The sequence below is a fragment of the Cadophora gregata genome (genome assembly GCF_030347475.1).
Source record: "Cadophora gregata isolate MNR1 chromosome Unknown scaffold_17, whole genome shotgun sequence".
Taxonomy (NCBI): domain Eukaryota; kingdom Fungi; phylum Ascomycota; class Leotiomycetes; order Helotiales; family Ploettnerulaceae; genus Cadophora; species Cadophora gregata.
Genome location: NW_026695940.1, coordinates 98411 through 122379, shown reverse-complemented (window position 1 = coordinate 122379; position 23969 = coordinate 98411). Strand labels below are relative to the sequence as shown.

Below are 23969 nucleotides of genomic sequence, written 5' to 3'. Positions count from 1 at the left end.
TTTCCTCTCTTGACCCAGCAACGCCAAATCAGAGTTCATTACTCCGCATCGTTCTCAACTCGTGCACTTGTTAACCGCCCGACTTCTTCATGAGATCTTGACAGCCAAGTTCTCTATATACTGCAACATTCCTAGACATAACGGTCTCTTGCACTCCGAACAATTGTGAAGCAGAGTGATTGATTGAACGCGATAAAACCCTCATCCACCCTCAAAACACAACAACGATTCAGCCATGCTTGAGGGTCAGATCCTCCATTCACTACAATCACTTTATCTGCTCACTATAAAAGTTCTAAAGACATCCCTTTCTTCGGAGATATGCCACACTCATCTGGTTACACCCAGTCGGTATGGCTTGCTTTGGCAGTAGTCAAATATTTCCCCTGCTTTGCTCAGCCCCCGAGGCTTACGTATCTTTTCCAAAGTAAATCCTCCTAAAATCAAGAAGACTTTTCTGCTGCGGTCCCTTTCTTGATCGCCTCATGGTTTCGTTAACAAAACCATCGCTATCGACAACAACATATTCACCGATAATGGGTAGGGCTTTTCAATGACCTCAAAGTGCTCAAATTGCTAGCAGCTTCTCTAGTAACGTTTCATTGCTGACAGCAGTAACAAAAATATGAACAGCTCGAGACCTGGAGCTACAAACCATCGCAACCCAACCTGCCCTACTGCCACCACGGCTCCCCAATATCAAGCTGGTCTTGTAGGGTTTGGTTCCCCTGGAGGTACCATTCGGATCTCCATTCATTCTCCAATATATAGTTCTTGGAATCTCAGGTGATTGTCAGCACTAGTAGGATATCAAATATTTGCGAACCCGAATTTCACTGTATCGTTTGCTTTGCCTCAATTCGAAGAGTTCCAAGGCAGCGCTATCGTATGACGAGATAAATTGAATGCAAACCGGGGTTTGTGATTTTAGGACTCCTCATCACACTGGTTGCATACTTCCTAGCTATGTACCAATTCCACAGTATAAAACCAGCCAGTGTGAGTAACACCAGATCTCTTTCACACCAAAATCATTCTGGATCAAAGACGCTGATGGGCCGGACTGACTCCCAGGTATTTCAAAGACCAAGGCTCATTGAACGATACCTCAAATTTTTTCTTCAGCATGTAGCGCACATGTGCAGCATATCAGCTAGACAAAAACAAACATGAGCGCTATACAATCAATCCAAGGCTGGGAACGAGCCGTATCTAACATATGACGTTGTCAACTTCAATTTCGCCGTCAATTCCTATTAATTCAACGCCTTTGAATATCCGTTCCACTTTGTACAAGAGACACATAGGTTAGGATCCTGTTGTTGCCGTGGCAGGGTCTTGTATCCAAGCATATCGGATAAGTCGCACACTCCCATACAAAGACTGTAAGAATTTTGTTCTTGATGTGGCAGCTGCTTGGGGTGTCTCGGTTCAGGAGATGTGCTTTATTTTATATCTGTAAAAGAGGCCACCTGATATTCCATCGAGCTCCCAATTCCATCGAGACTTCCTCACTGCTTTACGGCCTTAGACTGCGCTCAAGTATTTTCAGTAAGCTTTTCTACCGCCAAGCCACAGCATTCGCCTTCGTAACTCACAGATTTACTTCAATAATCTCATTTTGAGAAATGTTGCCTTGAGGCTGCTCTACATAAAGGCACAGTGGTTTCCCAGCACATGAGAGTTTTTAATTTAGACCAAAACACACCGTACTGAGAGCTGTTCTATGGAGGCTTGCATACATTTCCAAGCCTTGCCTCCAAGCTTTGGAGCGCATTTTGAGTCGAATTTGCATCGGAGTATAATCCGATAAATTCAACACTCATTTGTACGGCCTTGTGTTCAATTTAGGTGTTCATGGGGTGACAGGTATTCCAGCAGCTTTCAAAAGCAGGTGATAGAACATCGACAACCGAAAGCAACATGACAGTAAGCAAATTCGTGACAACAAGCTAATGTGGACCCGATAAAAGTTCCACTTCTTAACAGGTTCTTGGCTTTTTTGTTCCAAAGCTGGAGCACTCATCATACCCATCAGGTGAACTTCTTCAAAGCCGACTCGCAAGAAAATATCAAAGATTCTTAGAGCACCACAAGAGATAGTCTGCTCGCAGCACCGGACTGCGTTCTTGAGGACTACGGATTGCGCGTCCTGGTTTTATTTATACCCTTCTCCACGAAGGTACACAAAATGTTTGGCTGCTTCATATTTTTCTCAAGGCGTTTGATTCCTAAAGTGATTTAATACTGAATACTCACCTTCTTCCTCATCGCCACAGGGCCTTGACCGCTGATAGAAGCAAACGAGGTTCACGAAGGTAGAGAATAGATTGAAGAAGTATTATGAAACATGGATTGAAGTGGAGACGCAAGATGTGCAGGTCCTGTTCGAGACTCATGTTATATTTTCACTATGCCTTAGAGTTTAAGTCAGCAATTGAGAATATGTCAAGCATTAATCGTTCATTGACTGTCTTGGTTTTATGTCTTTCGGTTCTGGAAGCTTGACATCTGGTATTCTCCAGGCTACGAAGCATGGTATTCAAGTAGATCTTACAGTGGTGACATATATGGTTGTATTTGGGACTCCAAGTGTAGGAACTGTGCAGGCTTTACTGATGATCTGAATTCGAGAACTGGATGAGAATGGAGGGGTAATTGCGGGGTAACTTTCAAGTCAACATTTGGGCTCGTAACTTCGTAAGCGAGTAAGTAATTCAGGGGCAGGTCGCCAAAATTTAGGCTTCTCGCCTGCTGAAGCTAACATTCTCTGTGAAGTCAACATGCCATAGATATTTTATTAACACATGATGATTACACCTCAGCATTCGTCCAAGATTAAATCTGCTTTGCAGCCGAGGTACTCAAACGCCTGTGGAGCAACCCACCTCGTTTCGACGAAAATCCTTACCAGCCAGCTTACTGTTAGAGCCAAGATGGGAAATGGTAATATTTACTGATGAATTTGAGCCCAATCGCATTCCCTACGAATGCATTTACACACTGTCGAGCTTAGCAGGATTCCCGATAAAATCGTAGTGTACTGAACCGATGCCATACCACCCAAGCTAGCTTAAATTGTATTCTTACAGCTAAATGCAGCTCGACCTGCTTACCTTTCATGTAACCCCACACCTGAATTTCGGATTCGGGTCACATCTCAACTTTTGGACGGACATGCTTGTTCCGGACGAATCGGACTGACGACCAATCAAAGCCGCGCCTGCTGGTAAGCGCTACCCTTGCATCAGCTTCGGGGGAGTTCTGATAGAACATAAATAATGAGTTGAGCCTCCTGAACTCTTCCCATCTTCTATTTTTTTTCTTCATAGTTCTACACATATACTCGTGAATTTTGAAAGATACGGCACAAGATGGACGTGGGCCCTTCCCTCAACGCCATGCCTGCTCACCCGGCAGACACTTCCTCGTCAGACAACCTCGCCGAACAATATGACTTTATCATCATCGGAGGCGGTACAGCAGGTCTAGTCCTCGCCGCCAGATTAACGGAAGATCCATCGGTGCAAGTCCTTGTCCTTGAAGCTGGATCAAACAGACAAGATGATCCCATGATCATGACTCCCGGCCTTGCTTTTGGCATGTACGAGAATCCCAATTATGATTGGTGTCTGCAAACCGTTCCTCAGGTAAGTTTTCCCTTCTATTTCTCTTTTTCATTGTAGCCAGGGACACAAGTTGACAACCCAGGCTGGTCTCAACAATCGCATCCTCCCCCAACAACGAGGCAAGGTCCTCGGAGGAAGCAGTTCCATCTTCCAAATGCAAATGGTCTACACCTCCGCACCAGCCTTCGACGCTTGGGAAAAACTCGGCAACCCAGGCTGGAATTGGGAAGCCATGCTTCCCTACCTCCGTAAATTCCACACTCACCACAATCCAAGTCCAGCCGAGGCAGCCAACGAGATTCTCAGCATCGCAAGTCACGACGACGCGTTGGAATCTAGTGAAGGACCTGTCCAGACGTCGTTTAGTGAGACCAGTGATGTGGATAAGGCTTGGTATGAGTCTTGGGGAAAGATTATGAGGGATTTGAAGTATGAAGGGAAGGATATTGGGGGACTTGCTCATCCTGCTTCAATTGATCCCAAGACGAGGACGAGAAGTTCAGCAACGTCGGCGTACTACGCCGCGGATGTTTCTTCAAGAACGAATCTGCGCGTGGTGACTGATGCATTGGTCTCAAAGATCGTGCTTGAGAGAAAAGATGAAGAGGTTATTGCAACAGGCGTGCAATTTGTGTCCAAATCTGGGAAAGCCATCATCGTCAAAGCAAAGAGAGAAGTCATCCTGTCAGCTGGGACTATGAAATCACCTCAGATCTTGGAACTTTCCGGGATTGGCGACACCAAATTGCTCGATCAGCACGGAATCGAGACATTCGTCCACAACCCAAACGTCGGCGAGAGCCTCCAAGATCATCTCATCGTATCCGTCTCATTCGAAGCAGAAGATGGAGTCCAAACGGGCGAAGTCATGATGCGCGACCCATCCGTCATGCCCGCCCTGATGGCAATGTACCAAAAAGACCACTCCGGCCCTCTCGCACACAACTTCGTGCCCATTGCACAATTCCGCCTCCCCGAAACATTCGCACCCAACGGACACGAGTACATCCCATCTCTCCTCCAGAAAATATCTCCCAAGCCCACCTCCGAGCATCAACAACTCAGAGATAAAATCACAGCAGATCTCCTCTCCTCAGCCACAATGCAGCAAATGCTCTCAAAAATGCAATTCAACATCTCCGCCGGCTCAAAACTCGCCGATATGGTCAAAGGCGATGTAGAAGGCAACTACATCTCCTTCATGTCTGTTCTCAACCACCCTTTCTCTCGCGGAAACATCCACATTGCATCATCCTCACCAACCGACGATCCACTCATCGACCCCAAATACCTCTCTCACCCCATGGACATCGAACTCCACGCCCGCCACGTGCAATTTCTCTCCACTCTCACCTGCACGCCTCCCTTATCGCAATACCTCAAGCGCAACGGGCGGAGAATTCCAGCTCATGCGTTTGCGGATGGTAAGCAGGAGATGGATCTCGAGACTGCGAAGAAGGTGGTTAGAGAGCATAGTATCTCGAATTATCATCCTGCAGGGACGTGTGGGATGGGGCCGAGGGAGAAGGGGGGAGTGGTGGACGCGGAATTGAAGGTTTATGGTGTGAGAGGATTGAGGGTCGTGGATGCGAGTGTGTTCCCGATTATGCCGAGAGGGAATATTATTACTAGTGTTTATGCGGTGGCGGAGAGGGCGGCGGACATGATTAAGGCTGAGTGGAAGGGGAAGTGAGATGGGGTTGTGATATTGTAGAGAGGCTATTCAAGGTAACCTTTGAAAGTGCTCCCGGCCCCTCACTGTGAGTGGGTGGTCGGTGATGAATAGGAAGTTGACATCTCTTCGCATGACTCACTCAAGACACATGAAGAAGAAACAAATATGAAATCTAGATGACATCAGGCTAATCAGGGATGGGATACTTATTATCCATTCTACCATCTACTCATCAAATCTATATACATCGAAAAAGAAGTATTCAAACCCATCGGGTCTACACACAATATGTTTTTATACAAGAAAACCCCTTCTCAGCACACCCCCAAAATCTAGCAATCATCCTCTCCCTCAGTCTCAGGAGCAGGTGTCGCAACAGGAGTAGCAATAGCAGTAGCCAAAGTAGTCGGCACAGCAGATAGAACCACACCAGTAGCAACAGGCACAGTTGAGTTACCAGCCGGGAATGGAGGAGAGACGGGGACAGCAGTCGAAGTCGCAACTGGAGCGGCAGCAGATGTAGCAACTGGCGTAGTCGTATTTCCAGATCCGGATCCTGATCCAGCGCCGAAAACAGCTGGGCCTGGAATGACATACTCGAGATCATTGGTGTAGATGTTGACGAGGATTCCTGGGTCGGTCTCCTTGTACAGAGCAGTTCCGAGCGTACCGACTGGGACATCGCTTCCGCCACCGGTGACTTCAAGGTTAAGGCAGAAGGGGTAGAGTTGTGCGCCGTTGGCGGATCCGGCACCGTGGAGGGCGATGATTTCGTGGCGGAGGACGTAGTTTCCTGGGGCGATGGTGGCGGGGATGGTTACTGCCCATGAAGCATTGTTGTTCATCAGCTCGTCGGACGCCCATGATCCAGCCTCGAGTCCCTTCTCGTCGATCTTGAAGAATCTATGGATGTTAATACGATATTACGAGGCGAGTCTGATCCAGAAAACTTACTCGAGAGCGGTCTTGTCGACGGTGGAGCAGTCACCCTTGCAAGATGCAAGGTAGTCAATGACTGGGCCCTTGTGGGAGTCGGGCCATCCGGACCAGAAAACCTCCATGGTGGTACCGGCAGCGATTTTTGCTGAGAGGGCACCGTTCTTGGCGCCCAAGTGGCAGATGATATCAGGCTCGGCGAGAGCAGCTGGGGAGACGAAGCCCAGATCTAGAGCAGTCTCAGACCAACCGAATGATTCGGGAGGGCTTGGGTTGTAGGCATAATCGACGAGCCAGCCAGTTTGACTGTAGATATTAGCGCTCGACCTACAACTGGGGATTGATATGTAGCTTACTAGACCCCATCGATAGAAACACCCTTCACGAAACCGTGAGCAGCGACAGAAGTGGCAGAGGCCAGAGCCAAAAGGGAGTTGGTAAGCATGGAAGGCATCTTGTAAAGAATGTGTATTTGTTGTTTGGTGGAACGAGTTTGAAGGTGGATAACGAGTGTAATGGTTCCAGACCAATCGATTGAAAAAAGAAGGTAATTTTCTGTAGAGAAAGAATTTCAGGCTGGCTGCGATGATGAGGAAACCTGAGAGAGGTAGACAGAGAAGTATATATACGCCATCTCCTGTGGCTCGCAAGAATGGTGCTCAGACATGATGAGGCTCGACTGATCCACCAGCATCCACTGTTGGCGCATGTACATCATGAAGTTTCAAGCAAACAGAAGACAGGACGAACGTCAAATGAGCGCCCAGCTCTTTTTGGGTTATCCCGCCAGTGACAATCCGGGTTTTCGGGCGGCCCTTGTTTCAACATCGATGTCGACGTGAGAAACAAATTGAATAACTGGGGTCTTTGGCGCAAGGAGCTTAGATGAGGCGCAAGGAGATGCGGCGTTCCTGCATTTTGATCTTGGCAGTGCTCAAATAAAGTGTGCTCGGGGCGCCTTGCTGGGATGGGTAAGTGGGGCCGAAGATGAGATGGGATGAATTGTTTCAAAACAAACGACCAACGACCAGCAAGGGGAAGAAGGAGAAGCATAACTAGATGCTTAAATCTGTACTGATCAGAAGAAGTGCGATGGAAGTATAAATTCAGCCTCAATAATTGCTTCAGAAAACAAGAAGAACAGACGAGTCAACAAATGATAGCATTCTCATCCTCAAGCAGACGCCTCTCTTGCAAGCGCTTCCCGTCGTCCCGTACTTTGTGGATCTAGATATGGCCGCTCACCGAGACTAACAGCTCGCTGTCCGGTCCTCTCACCAAGATTAAGATCTATATAGTCTGGAGTTGCAGCATGATAGACGCTCCTGTTGTCCCAGATTGCTAGGTCATTAGGATTCTGCCATCTGTGGCGCACCTGCAAATCGTGGTTGTCAACAATCAGTCGAACGAACCAGTCAAGCAAGGCTTTGCTCTCCTCAGGAGCTACATCGTTTATGTGTTGGACGTGGTGTCCGACTGCGAAAATGGACTTCCATCCAGTCACGGGATTTGTTCGAATGACTGGGTGGATGGCTTCCAGCTTCTCGCCCACGTTTTCGGGAGCACCACGTGGTTCTACAATTAATCAGTCTCTAGGACAAGCCATTGAAGTTTGGCTGCGCTTACCTGAGTAGATCTTGAAGCCATTCTTGTCAGCCGCCTCGTTAAATCTGGGCTGAGCGTATGTTGCTGTAAGCGACTCAAGGAATTTCTGGTATGGAGCCGACAGGCGGTCGTAGACTTCATATCCAGATGCCCATAGTGTGTCTAGTGCTGCGGGTCAGACCTATCATATTGTGGAATGGGAAACCTCGACTTACCACCGCCAGTCTTTGGCAGTTGAGTCAACCGCAACAAAGCGTAGTCACTGGGGATTGGCTCAAAGGTGATATCTGAATGCCACTGTTCCTTGCTACTCTGCTTCTTCTCTGATTGGAAGAGTATTCTATCTTTGTAGATCTTCTTGGCTTGCTCAGAAGAGATCACGCTGATCTCATCATCCTTTCCTCCCAGCTCACGACCGGAGTTCGAAACTGGATGGATGTGAAGCTTCGAGGTAGCTGGCTTGCCGGAGAGTTCTCCAAGACGCTGGACAAGCTCCTTTTGAAGCTCATTTGTGATATCATCCTGCTTGCGGAAGAACACAACTCCACGTCGAGAAACTGATACACTTTGTGAGCACAAGAACCCGTGTAGGAGGGCAGTATACTTACTGGTGATAGCTAGATCCCTGATCAGTTCATCTGAGTTTGGTGCCCGGAGCCAATTTGCAAGATTCACGTTGACAAATTCCCGGCCTATAGTTGGTGTCACGTCGAAGCTCTCGAAATGATCAAGAGCTCCTGAGAGCTTGAGTGGCTCCTTGTGCTGAGCTTCTTGAGAAGGGGCTTGAACGGCGGGAGCTGGACCGTCCTCTTTTTGATTCTCCGCAGGTTTATTGCCATTTCCCAGGGAAACATTTGCGAGCTTCTTCTGAATCGCATCCGAGGTTTGAGAAACAGTTTCGGTGATTGAGGGAGCCATTTCGCGAAAGCCTTGGAATGTTCAGGTTCTGAATGTATTTGGTGTTCCACCAAGAGATACGTGTGGATCTGTTTGAAAAGTAATGGGGGCTGGGATTGAAGAATCTTTCGATGGTCATTACCCCGCCATATGTAAGGTCCAAAAGATGACCCCTCCTGTTGTGCTCCCCAAGGAAGAGAATTGCATCAGACTTCCATTACTGACACCATACTTCTAGACCTGTTACTATTGACGGAAGTAATCAATTAACACCGGCCGCCAAAGATCAGTTGAAGGACAAAGTCGCACCATGGCTGGTGGTGTTGACCTCCTGTCGAATGAAATGAACTGAACATGGGATGACGAAGAAAGACGCGGGATTATGAGAAGAGGCTTGGAGGTGCGGGGTGTGGGTTAATGATATGAGAGATACCATGAACATGTTCGACAATCATGCATAAATGATACAAATCGCCCTGTCTCTTGCGTGCGAGCGATCACAGCCATTTTGGACAGGAACCACTGGGCTCCAAGGTCTTCCAATGATATCTTTTGAAGTCTTATCAGGACCCTAGTAATTATGCGAACTGATTACGACGAAGCGAGAAATGGTCGACGACGATCGTTGTCGTGTTGTTGAATACCTTGGGGAGGTTGAGCAAGAAGGAGGAGAAGTTGCGTCAACATGGGGGAAATGGCGCGGTCGTGGAGCAGCACACGTGACCAGTCCGCGAACCCCCATTTCCTTGTGAAACAATTGCAAGCGACGACCAACCTGCTCAGCTCCATCGATATCCATCAACAACGAGGGAGAAACGAAGCCCAGACAAGCATCCGAAGCAATATTGGCAGAGTTCTTGATGTTTCTCGATCACAAGGAAGATGCGGTCGACCAAGGCTGGTGCGAAGTCAATGCTTGGACCACAACCACTTCGATATATTGAATGATGGCAAAAAGCTCTGGACCACGACGAACGCCATGACTGGGTACCAGACACCCTTCTTATCTTGCCGAATGCCTTCTTTCCTTTTTGTCCCCCATCATTGGTAGGCTGGCTTGACGTGAAGGAGGAGGCAGGCGTTAGGTTTGGGGGTCCATGGCCACTTAGCCTCCTTGTATCCTGTCCCGGCCACATTTTCTACCCAAGTGGTGAGGGTCCAGATCCGTCAGCAGCCTGGTTCCTGCTGCTACTTCGACCAATCAAGTCGATTTAGTTTGCATTGTACTTTGAACAGACCTCTTGTCCATGAAAGACCAGACGGCGATCAGTATTCTCGAGCTAATGACGCGAAGCTCGCTTCACAAGTCGCGATTTCTTGGCTGGAAAACACTGTTATCTTGTTATCTCTACGATTCGTCCAGAAGCTGGAAAGTTTGTCCTAGAGAAGGCATGGCTTTACTGTACTGTTGGTCTGGGATAGATGGAGCAAGTCTGGACCCAGAAAACGTCCCAGTGGCGCCTTTGGGACCATCCAGAGACTCGGGACGCTCATCCAGTGGCACAAGGAATGGTACAGTCGCATGGTGATGAAATATCTGCCGCTGATCACGACCATATGGAGGCTTACTTTCCACCCCTCATGAGTCCTGGTCCGGTTTCCCACACCATGGGAGCGGGTCTGACAGTCCTGGACATGCGAATGGGCTGTATATAAGTATATACTCAAGCTCACCCAAGATTATCCAAGCAGTTACCAAGAAGAAATCATTTCCTTCACAACCCAGTTGCCTCTTGGAAAGAATAGCAAGCCATGTCCACCGCTCTTGCAAAAGAGATTGACCTCCGGGCTCCCGCTGGCGGGGTCATCTCTTCTGACACCTCGTCCTCACAAGCATCTTCTGACGACCTAGGAAATGTCAGACCAAGCGAGAAAACTGCAGGTGTCAGAAGCAACGAGGTCTCAACCGCACTTCCTCTTGGAGTCCCAGCCCAGGAGAAACGGTTCTGGTTTCAACGCAACAAGACAAACTACGACCCAAATGCTATTGCTACACAGCCGTCAGTTTTCGATGATCCAGATACCGCAAAAGAGTATCAGCCTCCGGCAAGTTGGGAAAACATCCATCGATTTGACCCCTCCGCACGATGGACTTGGGGCGAAGAATACAGCCTGGTGCGAAAAATTGACTGGAAAATCATGGTATGCCTAGCAAGCGCATAGCAAACTTATTTTACTGATACCCGAATAAGATCTGGGCTTGCGTTATGTTCATGGCACTTGAACTAGATCGTGCCAATATCCAACAAGCCGTTACCGATAACTTCTTGAAGGAGCTACATTTAGACACCAATGGTATGTGAAAAAGTGAAAGCCTTACACGGGAACTGGGCAGAACTATGACTGATTCTATGTCACAGACTTCAATCTTGGAAACACAGTCTTCAAATTGTCTTTCCTCTGTGCCGAACTCCCATCGCAGCTAGTATCGAAGTGGATCGGTCCCGATCGCTGGATCCCAGCTCAAATGGTTCTCTGGTCAATCGTTGCGTCGTGCCAATTCTGGTTGAGTGGAAGACGAAGCTTTTTGGTTTGCCGCTCCTTGTTGGGTATCCTCCAGGGTGGATTCATCCCAGATGTAGGTCATCAAACATAATGGATGGACAGGTCTAACACTTGACAGATCATTCTGTATCTTTCATATTTCTACAAGCATCATGAGCTTTCTCTCAGACTCGGGTTCTTCTGGACGGCTATGTCCATTGCAGATGTGATTGCTGCATTCTTGGCATTCGGCTTACTTCACCTTCGTGGTCTCCATGGCTACTCCGGCTGGAGATGGCTATTTCTCATTGAAGTATGCTTGCTCTGCATACTTCAAACTATGTTCAGCCGCTAATAGTGATAGGGACTTATCACACTCGTCCTCGGTCTCATCGCGTTTATCCTCATGCCGCCCAGCCCAACGCAGACAGCAAGCAAGCTGCGCGGGAAGAAGGGTTGGTTTACTGAAAGGTATGCGACATTCCATTCAATGCAGTAGACAGTTCTCTAATCAAGCTTGCAGGGAAGAAATCATCATCATTAACCGCGTCATCCGAGAAGATCCAACAAAGAGCGGGATGCACAACAGAGAACCCATCACGCCAAAGCTATTGTGGAAGAGCATAAAAGATTACGACCTCTGGCCCCTCTACATCCTCGGCCTCATGTTCCAAATTCCCGAAACCACTCCCACCCAATACTTGACACAAACCCTGAAAGGCCTCGGCTTCGACACCTTCAAGACCAATCTCCTCGTCATCCCATCGACAGTTGCGCACATGATCACCATGATGGCACTCACCTACATCGCCGAGATCTGGGGCGAGCTGACCTTCACATCTATGATTGGACAGATCTGGGCCTTCCCTTTCCTAGTCTACATCTACATGGTGGACATCACCAAAATCCACAAATGGACAGCCTTCGGCATCATGACCTTACTCCTCAGCTACCCCAGCGCGCACCCCATTCAAGTCGCCTGGAACTCTCGCAACTCAAACGCAGTCCGCTCTCGAACAGTCTCAGCCGCTTTGTACAACATGTTTGTGCAAGCATCCGGAATCATCGCTTCCAATGTCTACAGAAAAGATGATGCGCCGCGATATAAGAGGGGTAATCGTGTTTTGCTGTCTATATGTATTGTTAATATGGGTTTGTATACTTTCACGAAATTCTACTATTTGAAGCGCAATGCGTATCGGGAGAAGAAGTGGGGAGCTATGACTGAGGATGAGAGAATTCATTATTTGGCTACGACGACGGATGAAGGTAACAAGAGACTGGATTTCAGGTTTGCTCACTAGAATTACGACTTTATGACGGAGAGGCTGGGTAGAGGCTGGGTAGGCGGAACGCATGTTGGCCTGAATTAAAAATAGTTGGGTCATGTTGTCAAATGGTGTAGAGCTTAGAGTGAATAAGTTCATGCTTGTTAGGGACGGAATAAACCACTTCGCAGATTCTTTGTTCCTAAATCAGTCTATTATCCCTTGAATGTTCTCACAAATGGAGCTATATGTCCACGATCTATCTCGAATGTGCCAAGTGCTTGTTCCAACCTCGCCTCTACATCTCAGCCTATCTCAAACCCTTTCTGAAATGGATGAGAAAATAATATCCTCTTCAAACATATCCTAGGTCACACCGAAAGACCAGTCGCAGTCGTTCTCGCCTCCTTAGAATCAGCATCCGAAGACGACCTCCCACCTTTCTCATCCTGCGATCCCGAACCATTTACACCAACACCTCTATTCCGCAGCCTCCCAACCGCATCGTGTTTCTCATCCCACGCCGGAATATCCTGTAGCGGAACCTTCGAAACCCGATGACTCTCGGCTCTACCGCCCAACTCAACAAGTTCCTGTCGGAGTTCATAACCCCTCCATTTTGGAATGAGTTTGGCCCAGAGGAAGTAGTAGATGCCGCATAGCGCCAAACTATACAAAAAGAGAAGATCAGCATGAGTCAATGGGAATGCTGTAAATGCGTGAGGGGGGTCTTACAAGCCAACTCCAGTGACACAATACGTCCCATACCAGAAACTGACATCTGCCTTTCCTTTTGGAGGAGGATACCAAGGCATAACCAAAAGGTACAGCTGTACGCAAATATTGAATATCACAAGTGCATCCCAAGCCTTGAACTCCGGCTTTGGCAGATTCGCTCTCTTGCGACGCCATCGCACAACATAGAGACCAAATGCCATAGCGAAATTGAACGCAGCAGATGGAACGACAGACAGATCAGCAACTGTTCACCAAACCATTAGCACGACATTCATTCTCAGGTAGTAGATTTTCAAGGACAGCACAAACCAAAATTAAACGCATCCCCCGTCGGAATCGCCAAAATCATCAACGCCGTGATCGCCCACATAAACAAATACGGCCCCAACGGCGTCCCAAACGGCCTCGTCCCCGCCCAAAACCCCGTAAACGGCAGAACACCCTGTCGTCCACACTCTCTAATCATTCTGGATCTGCCAAGTGCGACGGAAACCATATTTCCAAACGAGCTGAGTGCGATGAGGAAGTTGAGGCCGCGGACTTTGCTGCTTGAGCCGAGGACGTTGGTGAACCAGAGACTGGCAGTGGTGAGCTTCGAGTGCGAGAGGTCGTACTTGGAAACGGCGGCGAACCAGGATACGTTAGTGAGCATGTAGAGAATGTAGACCGTCAAGAGAGCGAGGGAGGCGTTTTTCTTGAGGGATTTGACGGGGTTCTGGGAGAAGGGTAGGATCAGCAAACGTCACGATGTTGGGGTTGGAGTTTTAAACTGAGGTGGGGATTGACTGACCTTGATCTCGTTCGCAACATTGAATGCATTGTTGTACCCTCCATACGAAAATATGATTCGATACAGTGCATTCGTCAAGCCATAAGCTGAAGCATCTTGCGTTCCTCCGAAAGAGTTCCTGAAGTTTGCTTTTGGATCCTTGACTCTTGTCCCACCGCCGAGCACAACGAAGCCTGCAATGATAATAAAGAGCAGAGTGAAGACCTTGACGACACCAATAGCGTTGGATAGATGGTATGATACTTTGGTGTGGAAGATCACGACTGTTCTTGGTCAGCTTAAGGGCAGCCTGAGATGGGTGGGAGGGATCTAAGTAAGCGAATGCTTACCCAATATTACGATAGTGTATCCTGCAAGTGCAACACCCTTAACTTGCCAATCCGTGCCCGTTTTCCCAGCACACTTGAACATGTAATTCGACAGGACTACAAAACGAAGTCAGTCTCTGTCAACTACTGGAGTGAAGGAAAGCTACCAATTGCATTACTGCTGCTAAACGAGAATATTACGTTCTGAGCAGCGAAGACCGTCGGGAAGAACCACGCAGGCCGAGGATATGCTTGTTCGAGAAACACAACTTCTGATCCTGATCTGCTGGGAAAGTAGGCTGTGAATTCAAGGTACACAGAACCCATAGCAATACATAGAATGAAACCCCTGTGAACAGCCATTAGCACAAATAAACTCACGGGGGGGGGGGGGGGGGGGGGGGGGGTGGGGGGGGAGGCTAGAGCCTACAAAGTCCAATAAATGAAACTCAATCCAACCGAGCCAGTACCCGTAAGAATCGCAGATGCTAGAAAGTATCAGCACTCATTCTTTCAAGCCAAGCCGAAGATTCTGCGGATCAAACATACGAGTCGAAAATATCCCCGTCCCAATCATCATATTGATGTTCAAGAACAAAATCGTAAACGAATTGACCGAATATCCCATTGGCGACTTGCTCTCCACTGGGGCTCCAGACGCTTCCTGGAATGTTGCACCAGCATTATTACCCCCTTTATTTCCAACATAAGTGAGACTGCCATCTGATATCTCGGAGGCAGTGTCATGTCCGAAATCGTCTGAGGAATCGGAGCCGTCATGACGGCTGAAGAGATTTCGCCAGAACGACATGGTCTTGTGGCTTGACGGCTGTGAAGCTTGAATGAATAGCGTTGCTTGTCTTGAGGCTCAGAAAACCAAGAAAGACTGTTTCTTAAGTACTTTTAAACATGATTTCTCTTCCCACACCCCACTGTTGTCATTCTCCAGAAGCATTGGTATAGCACGTCTGCGGAGGGATCTATGAGATCACCCAAATGGTTCCACCGTTACCCGGACGGCAGAGGACATCCGGACGACTCGCAAAACGGTTGATGGTCGGGTTGTCATGCATAAGTTCACGTTTATCAACATGTTACGTACTGTGGGGTAATTCCTTGATTCTATTATAAATGTAACTTCTGAATGTTTTATTGCTTTCGAAAAACAGGAAAGGAGGATATGCATTCAGATCCAATCAATCCCCCCACGAACTTCTCCTTCTGATCTCCCCAATGTCAAAAAGATGCTATACTTGGCCTTCAATGGAACAGGCATAACTAAATCACCGTCTTGAATCTTGTCGGAGTTATAAAGTGCACATAATATCATACCATTCGGCTCGGCCCGGGCTGGCAGCATTGGCAGGGACGTGCATGATTGCAAATGGCGACGAAATGGCGCAATAAGACGACCCTATGCAAGTCGCCACCTCGCCATTTCTACCAGCAAAACAGGCTCGATCATGTTTAAGAGCCATGTTTGAGTTAAGGAACCCCCGCCTTTGTAATGCCCAGCTGACTCTTGGTATAGGCTTCGGCACGACCCAATTTGTGTTTTTACATCCACGTGATGTGCCGATCTGTGAACAAGCGAAAGTCAACAAAAGCTCTGAACACGCGCCAGGTCTGTCAAGAGAAGCCCAATGTTTGACGGCGTGATGTCGGATATCTCGGAATAATGGCTTTAGATCCATACCATTTGCTCAAGCACTTATCACTGAGATGAATACTCCCTCTTGTGCTCGAGACAAGTTTCGATGTCAGAGATCATTGAGTGGAGGTGGTTGAACTTGAATAGAGCAAAATTTCGAGTTATCAGTTGCGTCAATTGCACCGCTTTAATTCATTCGCTGTGATGGCTATGTAGATACAGAGCCGTGGCAGAATCGCGTGCCACTCATAATCGCATACTGTGATCATTTTCGCTTGGCTCCTTTGCGCCAACTCCCCAAGCAATACCTTCATCTTCCTCTTCATCCATTGTGAGCATGACAACGCCCGAAGGCCTCTTCAAATCTCTAAATGGAGTATGTGCTGTTGATTGAGCCTCCTTTTCCAAGGAATCGACTCTGATTCCATGGCCAATCTCGATACTTTCCTTGAAGAGGTGCGGCAGCGATTCGTCGATGACCTCCCATACATCAACCACCGATTCTTTCCCATTATCCTGGTGACTTATGTTCTCTACTTGTGGATATCCTCCGGAATCGCTGTGGAAGTATCCTAGAAGCGCATCAAAATCCTTCACAATAGTGCCAGCCTCCTCGACCTCAGCTATAGCACTCGTGACAGCATCGATTTCCCCACCAGCCTGGCGGGTCATAAGATCATCTTCTGCCAAAGCCATTTCGTAGTTGGCTTTTCTATTGAACTCTGTCGCTTGATACCATCCTGTCCATCCAATGAGCTTCCTCGTCCGTGATAACTTCTTCACATAGGAGTTCAACATGTCCTTTCCAATCACAAGCATCTTGGAGGAAGGGGCGTCCGCTTCAATAACTTCAGTGTCTTCAAGCAGTAACTCTGCCATTTCCAGTGGCCTAATAGGGCTATTCGTGCTTTTGTTTTTGACAATTCGTGCCAAGATGATTAGATTGTTGGAGATTGGAAAGGCGGCATATGATGCGTTCCTTTGAATACTAACCAATACACGCGAAAACTTGGATGTATACTGCATAGCGGACATCATACGGTGCCTAGCCTGATCTGGGTGTAGAGTCTCGTCTGGCGCCGTGATCGCAGCGGTGTAGTCTCTTGGATCACCAAACTTGAGGATATCCAGCAGTTCGTTCTCCAATTCGTGGAACTGAGCTATCAAGCCACAGAGAACTTCCATTTTATGAGACTCCTGGAACAACTCTGCGGCATTTTGCAATGCTAACCTGACAAGGTCCCGTATCATTTCCTGCGAATGTACAGTACGGTTAAGGCTTCGAGCACCAACAGGCAATCCTGAGCTTCCAATTTCACTCTCCAGTGTAAACTCGGGTACCAAAGGGTTGAGTTTGGGCGAAGGTGGAGCAAAGCTGGGGCGAGCTTGTGCTTGTGGGACGAATGGCTTTGCACTGCCTTGAAGAGGAGTTGGCGCAGGCTTCATTACATTGGAATTATGTTCCATATTCTGTGAGACCGTGTTGGGAGACATTGGGGGCCACGGGGTAATCTTTGGTAGATCCTTGAGCTGCGGTAGATGTTCGAAAAGAGTGTGGCGCACTGGCGAGGGGTTGCTGACTGACGCCGAAACTTTTCTGGTCTTAAGGGTGGGAGCTTTTAAGACTTCGCAACTGTCCGCGAAGAAGTGTGTATTTGGACTAATGGAATATATGGTAAAACTGCGTGGGAGTGATTGTGTGTTGTCGCTTCCGCCGATGACGATCGGAACTGGTGGTTGATTTGCGAGGTAATGATGATTGACGTTCAGAAAAGAGATCTTGATAGTTAAATATTTGATGATTGTTAGAAAAACCAAATGCATGTCAGGCGGCGAGCTTTGAGGACTGAAGGAAAACAGATGTCGAGGAAGTCACGTCAGGAGTTATGATCAAGCTGTGTTGTTGACGAGGAAAGCACGAAGCTCCAACCACACCACAAAATGAATGCACTCTCCGCTAGGGAAGAAAGCCATTGAACGATCGAATACACGATCCAAGTATTAGACTTTTGACAGGATGATAAATATTTCTCTAGATGTGTGGCAGAGAATTTCCACAATCAAATCCCATAGGACGCAAACTTTTACACTTCGAGTTTGATTGGCGGAGCTACCAAGCATTGTATTGAAACTCAATCCATCATCATGTCAGGATCCCGAATATCTCCATACCCAAGATATTCGACGATATTCCTTTCCTCGGTTCCTTGTACTTCATCCAAATACAGAGTTATTATCGGGACATGCACTGCAATACATAATCTTCGTGCTTTGGTATATAGCTCTGGTGAGGGAATCCGTATCGCATCGTCCGATCCTTTACTACCGCTAAAGTTAAACTTACAACGAGCCTTTCGTTATCCATTGAAGATAGGAGATATTATATATCTTTAATCGCTTAACAGCTAAGTGCTAATATGCCTCTGAATCCTTTTCACTTACTAGTGGTTAGTTGCAAAGGGTTTTTTAAGCTCTGTAAAATGTTAGGTTGAGCTAAAAATTTCTACGTCTTGTAGTATGTATTTGTATATACTTTTGAAAATCTACTGCTGTAGTGCTAGAAAGTATGTCTATTGTTTTAACAGATTAGGGCTTGTATAAGTCTGCTAATGGAGCCCCATGTCCTGGAGCTTTTGTCTGTCTAGATACAAGGCAGCTTTAAGAGGAGTGTGTAGCAGGCACGTATGTATTCTTTAAATATCGTAGGTCGCGAGACTCAGCTTCTTGTTGACCTCGCTGTTCGTCCCCCGCGGATCTTTGTTCCTGTTCTGCTCGCTCTCCGGCCCCTCCCCCACCCCGCCCCCCCCCAAAAGCGGTGGTTCGGTAACGTCTTTTAACGTCTTGGCGGGCAAAACCCTCACTAGAAATCAAGTTCAGAGAACTAACTACCACGTCTCTATCATTTACTATGATACCGGGTAAAACATGCTGTTTTGCGAAATGTGACCTTAAAAATTTACAGTCAAATATTAAAGCTCTCCTATTTCTGGATTCTTGAATAATCAAAGGGAGATCAGTAACAAGAAGCTCTCTAATAAAGGTTCTTTCATCTAACATGATAACCCCCTAACCCCACCCCCCCCCCCCCTGCTCTGCACATCTTACATCTTACACAATTCCCTTTTAGTTCAAGGCGCTCTAATATATACCTAAACTCCTAGAAAGCTCCCCAAGGTCTTTCAGAGTGAATATCAAAGCTGATTTACGTCTCCAGTTTTGCGCAAATCTGAGCCATCAACCTCCCGCAGTTCGTAAACCCAGGCACGAATTGCCGCTCCGGTTGACATGCAAACACTTCGCGTGCATTACCTGCCAACTGCACCAGTGTTTTTGCAAATCGATGCTCATCGAAATTCTCTTTATTTTCGCTCTTCTAACAAACTTCGCCCTTTAATTCGCCTTGGCTTTGCCCACAATTTGTCATTGAGATTTTGCGATACGTTAGCACAATAATCACAAAATTCAAAGCTAAGAAAAATACCCAATAAGATAAAACATGCAACACAATTATATTTACGCTTCGAACTTAGGGTAATACTTGCAAGTCTTCCTGAGATTATGTGATTATAAATATGACCAGTACAGTTCAATAATGCGACTCGTTCAGGGAATGTGAAGGAGAAGCTATCCAGACTTTTGGTCAAGTTTTGGAAAGAGCGACGTATATAGTAAGTAACGTCATTGAGTTTAAGGGCAAAGAGTACGTGATTAATATTAAGAAGTCAATTGGAGGTAGGATCAATAGATCAGTCCTGGTTCCAGCAACAAAAAAGGTCTCAACATTGTGTCAATTATGAAGCATTTAATTATTCCTGCAGCAGAGCACTTAAGGTTCCCAGAAACTACACTCTCTCTGTTTTCACTCTCTATCGTTTCCACCATTCTCCATAAAACCTGACGGCCCCTTCTTCTTCATTTTTCATCTATTATCGTCCCTGGGACTTTCATGTTGGCTCATCTTCACCTGACGTTATAATAGTTCACCCACAAAGTCTAGGCTAAATGTTCAACCAAGCTCCTGATTAGTCCATCTTTGACAGCCTGTTCACACTCCTCTCTATGGTTTTCGAGCGTGTTTTGGTCGAGGACAGGAGTGCTTTCAACCTGCCCTGTGAGCGATTCGATCTCGCTATGAAGCTCTTCAACGGTCCTGAATTTTCCTTCCCAGCAACAGCTGATCACGGTATCCCACTGGTGAGTGTCTAATTGAGGGAATTCTCGATTCTGAAGCAACTTCCCCATATGAATCCTATGACCCTTGCCGAACCACTCATTTTCGTAAGGTTGGTATCCTCGTGTCAAACAAAACAAGATTGAGCCTATTGCGAACAGCTCGGTAACAGGGCCAGCTAAGCCATACGATCCGTCAACTAATTTCCTTGCAAATGGTTCAGTGCCAATATCCAACGGTGAATCAACATGGACAGAGTGGTCGAAATCAATGACTTTAGCATGATCGCCATCGATGACAATATTCTCCGGGCGTAGGTCACAGTGTGCTAAGCCAATCTGTTCCAGCCAGGCACAAGCTCCAGATATCTCTGTTCTCCAGTGAATAGGGTAGTCGGATGAGGCGGAAAGAACACGACGGGTTTTTGGATCTCGTGTCTGGTTTTGCTGAAGAATGAATTGGAGGTTTGTGCCCGCGGATTCTAGAAAAGTCACACCCGGAGCCCGGTAAAAGCTGGTGACCAGATTCGGGAATCGTCCATAGCGTTCGATAATGTCGAAGGCGGCCTGTTCTAATGCATGGGCCTCTTCGTCCCCTTTCTCGCGGGGTACTTTCACCAGGATGAAGGGATTCAACCGATAGATTTTGCTAGAACCTCCAATGAATTCCAGCCTGGCCATATTGTGAACTTTTTGAAATCAGAGAGATTTGTAACAATGTAGATGAGGAGAAAGAGGCAGAAGCCAAGAATTTGTGAGGTGCAAAGGTGAAAAGTAGTCGAGATACGCTTGATTGTATTGAATAACGACAGTGTTAAGTAGAAGGCAGTCCCGCAAATAATCGCCAAAGACATGGGTGCGCTAAGAGGTGTTGAACCACCAGCCCCCAAAGAAGCAAATCCCAGGCCCACTTGTGCCCCCACCCCAGCAATTTATGCCTTAACCCATTTTCCATCATCCTCCTGCACCCAGGTTCCATTCGCTTGACAATCATCACAAGGAACCTTTTTCTTTGTCGATCCCATGTACACGGGCTCTTCGCCATTGTCTATCCCGCAACCCCCGCAATCATCGACCGGCATAAGCTGAGCCGGCTGTTCAACCTCATCATCACAAAGATAAATTTCTGTTGGGATGCTTTGTCTACACATGTTGCTAGACAGTTGTTTAGCTCAAGGGATATCATAATTAGACAGGCTACTTACGAGGTCTGCGGATCTGGTCGTGCAGTGTGTGATCAACAGTGAGTCCGGTGGGATGCTGACGTTTGTGGTATCGATAGGTAAAGTTGACTGATTGAAGATGGATGGTAAAGATAAAACGATGCTTTGGAAGAAGGAGGAGGATTGAGCTGCTTATAAGTTCGAGAAGGTAGCAGTATCTCCTAGGTTGTTCTTCTTAGTGTATTGTAGAGGCGGGTACTATTTCCGCCATGTCTGCAGTACATACTTCACAAGATACACATCGTGCTATCATCACTGGTGATCACCGTAATGGCCTAATACAAAGGAATGGGAATATCTACCGAGTGCCACCAACTTGTGTGTGCCGGCATGTTGATCCTTGCACAGCTGAGTTGCTTTGTGGCTATTTCGATGGTCTCTGGGGACTGGAAGAGTTGGTGATTAGGAAGCCCTAATCGTAACGATCTATTTTCTCGCCTGTGGTATAAAAAGCGACGACGATGTGCAGGAAAGGCGGAAATGATGTATCGCTGTCAATGAGGTAGTGGTCAGCATCAAGCCAGCCTGCACAGCGCCAACCAGCAATTGAAGTATGCAGGAACGACAGAAGTCCGCAGGCACGATGGAAGTTTGCAGAGTCGATGGCAGCCTTCACAACGCATTCTGCCACTAATGTATCGTTGTTCTCCAGAATTCACACGCCAACTGATTTTTTCTTACGGAGCCCGTACCTGTATATCGGTGCGACTTTTAAGTAGCCGATTTTGGCAAGACTCCTGAACCACGAGAAACTGGTGTTTCTAGCCACGATAATCTAATAAAAGATATGAAAAAAGAATGCGAGGTTATTAATAGTCGGTCCCCTGTATGAGGCTGCGGGCACTTTGTCAGCGGCTAAGCGGAGACTGAAAGGGAACAGACTATTAGCTAGTCAATTATAAAGCCTTCACAAAGACTGATAATATTTGGAATCGTAATAGGTTGTATGATTGTTGCTTTAAAGTGTTAACTCGGGTAGTCTGCCCGTGCCTCAGTAATCAGCCACTTAAAAGTCGCATCAATAGCCTGTCTGTCACGCGATGCTTTAGTGGAGATCCGATGCCCTGGCCTCCTACCTGATGGAAGCATTGGTCAAGCTGTATCTCTTCACCAGCCATCTCCCCTACCAACCTGCAGTAACTTCCCACCATTCTTGCGAACTTCTGCCAGCCTTTTAAGCCTTCCCCATTCTTGTGCACTTCTACTATCCTGCGAATTTCCGCCATTCTTGCAAATCTCTATCATCTGCGAACTTCCCTCACTCTTACGAACACCCACCACAATAGCAATTCTTTAATGGCGCTTATCCACGTCGCAGCATTTGATTTATGTCAGCTGTGATTCGGTTGGAGTCGCTATCGGATACAAAAAAAAAGGTTTGCTTTGGCGAGTCTATGAAACGATATCTGAAGGTTCTGCGAGAAGCCCTATGCGATGCAGAGAAACCTCAAAGTCAGCCATATTTCTTCCCTCCTATCCAGAGTCTCGATAACGAAATTAGTTTACAGCAACTTAGAGTTCACTTTTATAGCACTCTAGAATCAACTAAGCAGAATTGGCTTCCAAAGGGAAACATCGAGAACGTTATCCGAACCTGCGTCCACGGACAATGTGACAAATCCGACTATCACAATCGACTTTTATCGCTATGGAGATATCTATGCAGTCATTGCACTCTACTTAGCTACGAAGGGTGACAATAACTGGGTATTTGCACGGATAGAGGCGTTGCCACAAGAATGGCGAAAAACCCTAATAGAGGAAGTCATGAAGATTAGGATTAACGACCATATCCCAATATGGATCCGTAATTGTATTAAATCTCCAAGTATCATCTCTTCTTTTTCCACTGTAGTTTTTAATTGACTAAATTAGTTCGTGATAATGAAGAAACACCATATCTGAATCGCCATGCTCCGGCTAAGGAAAAGCCAGGAGCACGTCCCAAGAGACAACGATTTAGAAAAACATGGTGCTATAGCGCCTCTCAGTCGTCTCCACCACCTACCCCCCACAATAGCCTGACGCTACTTCTTCCCGTAGCGAAAGCTCCGTCACTCTTGGAATCGACGCAGTCTCACCGAAATGTGCCACCATATCAGACCGCACCTCACTTTTCGCAAGCAGTCTCTAGCGTCACCCATTCACATGATAATCAAAATCGTCCAGGTCTGAAAGCCTAACCCCTCATCATTGGATTATCTGATCCTCATTCTGTCTAGATGACGTTGAGATAGAACGCTAACATGGACGCGTTTTGATCAGCAATATGATGAATCCCATTCCACAGAAGCAACATATTATGACCCGTTATCAAATTACAGATGAACGGCCATCGAAGCGTCTCCCGTTGGCATCGGAGCAGGTTCCAGGTTTGTGAATTGGGACCTTGATAAGACGTCGCTTCTGTTGTTAACATTGCCAGGCAATCTTGAATTGCCAGGACAGGGCCCTTATTACTCTTTCTCATGCATGAGGCGCTGTATGGCTGAAAACCTCCCCGAGCCATATCGAACGGGGATGAAAACGAGTAATTTATGGTGCAAAGAAAAGGAGAGTGGAGGATTGGCGATCACAAATGCGCTAAAGATATAC

General features: G+C 47.1%; 9 protein-coding genes across 9 annotated transcripts; 3 read left to right on the top strand and 6 right to left on the bottom strand.

Moving 5' to 3' along the window:
* The first annotated feature begins 3172 nt into the window (after window positions 1-3172).
* On the top strand, window positions 3173-5502 carry ONS95_005872 (uncharacterized protein). The gene is made up of 2 exons (XM_058499306.1): window positions 3173-3650; window positions 3712-5502. Exons 1-2 carry the CDS (start codon window positions 3375-3377, stop codon window positions 5320-5322), a joined length of 1887 nt encoding a protein of 628 aa, XP_058350350.1. The 5' UTR covers window positions 3173-3374; the 3' UTR covers window positions 5323-5502.
* Window positions 5503-5636: 134 nt separating this feature from the next.
* ONS95_005871 (uncharacterized protein) lies at window positions 5637-6694 on the bottom strand (the record flags this gene model as incomplete). The annotated part of the gene is made up of 3 exons (XM_058499305.1): window positions 5637-6207; window positions 6259-6546; window positions 6597-6694. 3 exons carry the CDS (start codon window positions 6692-6694, stop codon window positions 5637-5639), a joined length of 957 nt encoding a protein of 318 aa, XP_058350349.1.
* Window positions 6695-7414: 720 nt separating this feature from the next.
* On the bottom strand, window positions 7415-8763 carry ONS95_005870 (uncharacterized protein; the record flags this gene model as incomplete). The annotated part of the gene is made up of 4 exons (XM_058499304.1): window positions 7415-7815; window positions 7867-8007; window positions 8061-8402; window positions 8454-8763. 4 exons carry the CDS (start codon window positions 8761-8763, stop codon window positions 7415-7417), a joined length of 1194 nt encoding a protein of 397 aa, XP_058350348.1.
* A 761-nt stretch (window positions 8764-9524) lies between these two features.
* On the top strand, window positions 9525-12719 carry ONS95_005869 (uncharacterized protein). Its single transcript, XM_058499303.1, has 6 exons — window positions 9525-10884; window positions 10935-11037; window positions 11103-11320; window positions 11366-11539; window positions 11591-11697; window positions 11750-12719. Exons 1-6 carry the CDS (start codon window positions 10495-10497, stop codon window positions 12528-12530), a joined length of 1773 nt encoding a protein of 590 aa, XP_058350347.1. The 5' UTR covers window positions 9525-10494; the 3' UTR covers window positions 12531-12719.
* Window positions 12698-15141, bottom strand: ONS95_005868 (uncharacterized protein; the record flags this gene model as incomplete). The annotated part of the gene is made up of 8 exons (XM_058499302.1): window positions 12698-13163; window positions 13230-13476; window positions 13542-13947; window positions 14023-14285; window positions 14352-14447; window positions 14498-14679; window positions 14761-14818; window positions 14880-15141. The coding sequence occupies 8 exons, from the start codon at window positions 15139-15141 to the stop codon at window positions 12866-12868; spliced, it is 1812 nt and encodes a 603-aa protein (XP_058350346.1). The 3' UTR covers window positions 12698-12865.
* Window positions 15142-16227: 1086 nt separating this feature from the next.
* On the bottom strand, window positions 16228-17805 carry ONS95_005867 (uncharacterized protein; the record flags this gene model as incomplete). The annotated part of the gene is made up of 1 exon (XM_058499301.1): window positions 16228-17805. One exon carries the CDS (start codon window positions 17803-17805, stop codon window positions 16228-16230), a length of 1578 nt encoding a protein of 525 aa, XP_058350345.1.
* Window positions 17806-19974: 2169 nt separating this feature from the next.
* Window positions 19975-20832, bottom strand: ONS95_005866 (uncharacterized protein; the record flags this gene model as incomplete). Its single annotated transcript, XM_058499300.1, has 1 exon — window positions 19975-20832. One exon carries the CDS (start codon window positions 20830-20832, stop codon window positions 19975-19977), a length of 858 nt encoding a protein of 285 aa, XP_058350344.1.
* Window positions 20833-21199: 367 nt separating this feature from the next.
* ONS95_005865 (uncharacterized protein) lies at window positions 21200-21706 on the bottom strand (the record flags this gene model as incomplete). The annotated part of the gene is made up of 4 exons (XM_058499299.1): window positions 21200-21306; window positions 21357-21535; window positions 21601-21620; window positions 21677-21706. 4 exons carry the CDS (start codon window positions 21704-21706, stop codon window positions 21200-21202), a joined length of 336 nt encoding a protein of 111 aa, XP_058350343.1.
* A 1435-nt stretch (window positions 21707-23141) lies between these two features.
* Window positions 23142-23619, top strand: ONS95_005864 (uncharacterized protein; the record flags this gene model as incomplete). Its single annotated transcript, XM_058499298.1, has 3 exons — window positions 23142-23187; window positions 23250-23543; window positions 23597-23619. 3 exons carry the CDS (start codon window positions 23142-23144, stop codon window positions 23617-23619), a joined length of 363 nt encoding a protein of 120 aa, XP_058350342.1.
* Window positions 23620-23969: the final 350 nt, after the last annotated feature.

Bases quoted from the DNA above. Each gene is read 5' to 3' on its own strand.
- ONS95_005872 (XM_058499306.1), top strand. From the start codon at position 3,375: ATGGACGTGGGCCCTTCCCTCAACGCCATGCCTGCTCACCCGGCAGAC. The intron at 3,651-3,711 runs GTAAGTTTTCCC...TTGACAACCCAG, and splicing joins GTCTGCAAACCGTTCCTCAG to GCTGGTCTCAACAATCGCAT.
- ONS95_005869 (XM_058499303.1), top strand. From the start codon at position 10,495: ATGTCCACCGCTCTTGCAAAAGAGATTGACCTCCGGGCTCCCGCTGGC. The intron at 11,321-11,365 runs GTAGGTCATCAA...AACACTTGACAG, and splicing joins AGGGTGGATTCATCCCAGAT to ATCATTCTGTATCTTTCATA. The intron at 11,540-11,590 runs GTATGCTTGCTC...TAATAGTGATAG, and splicing joins GATGGCTATTTCTCATTGAA to GGACTTATCACACTCGTCCT.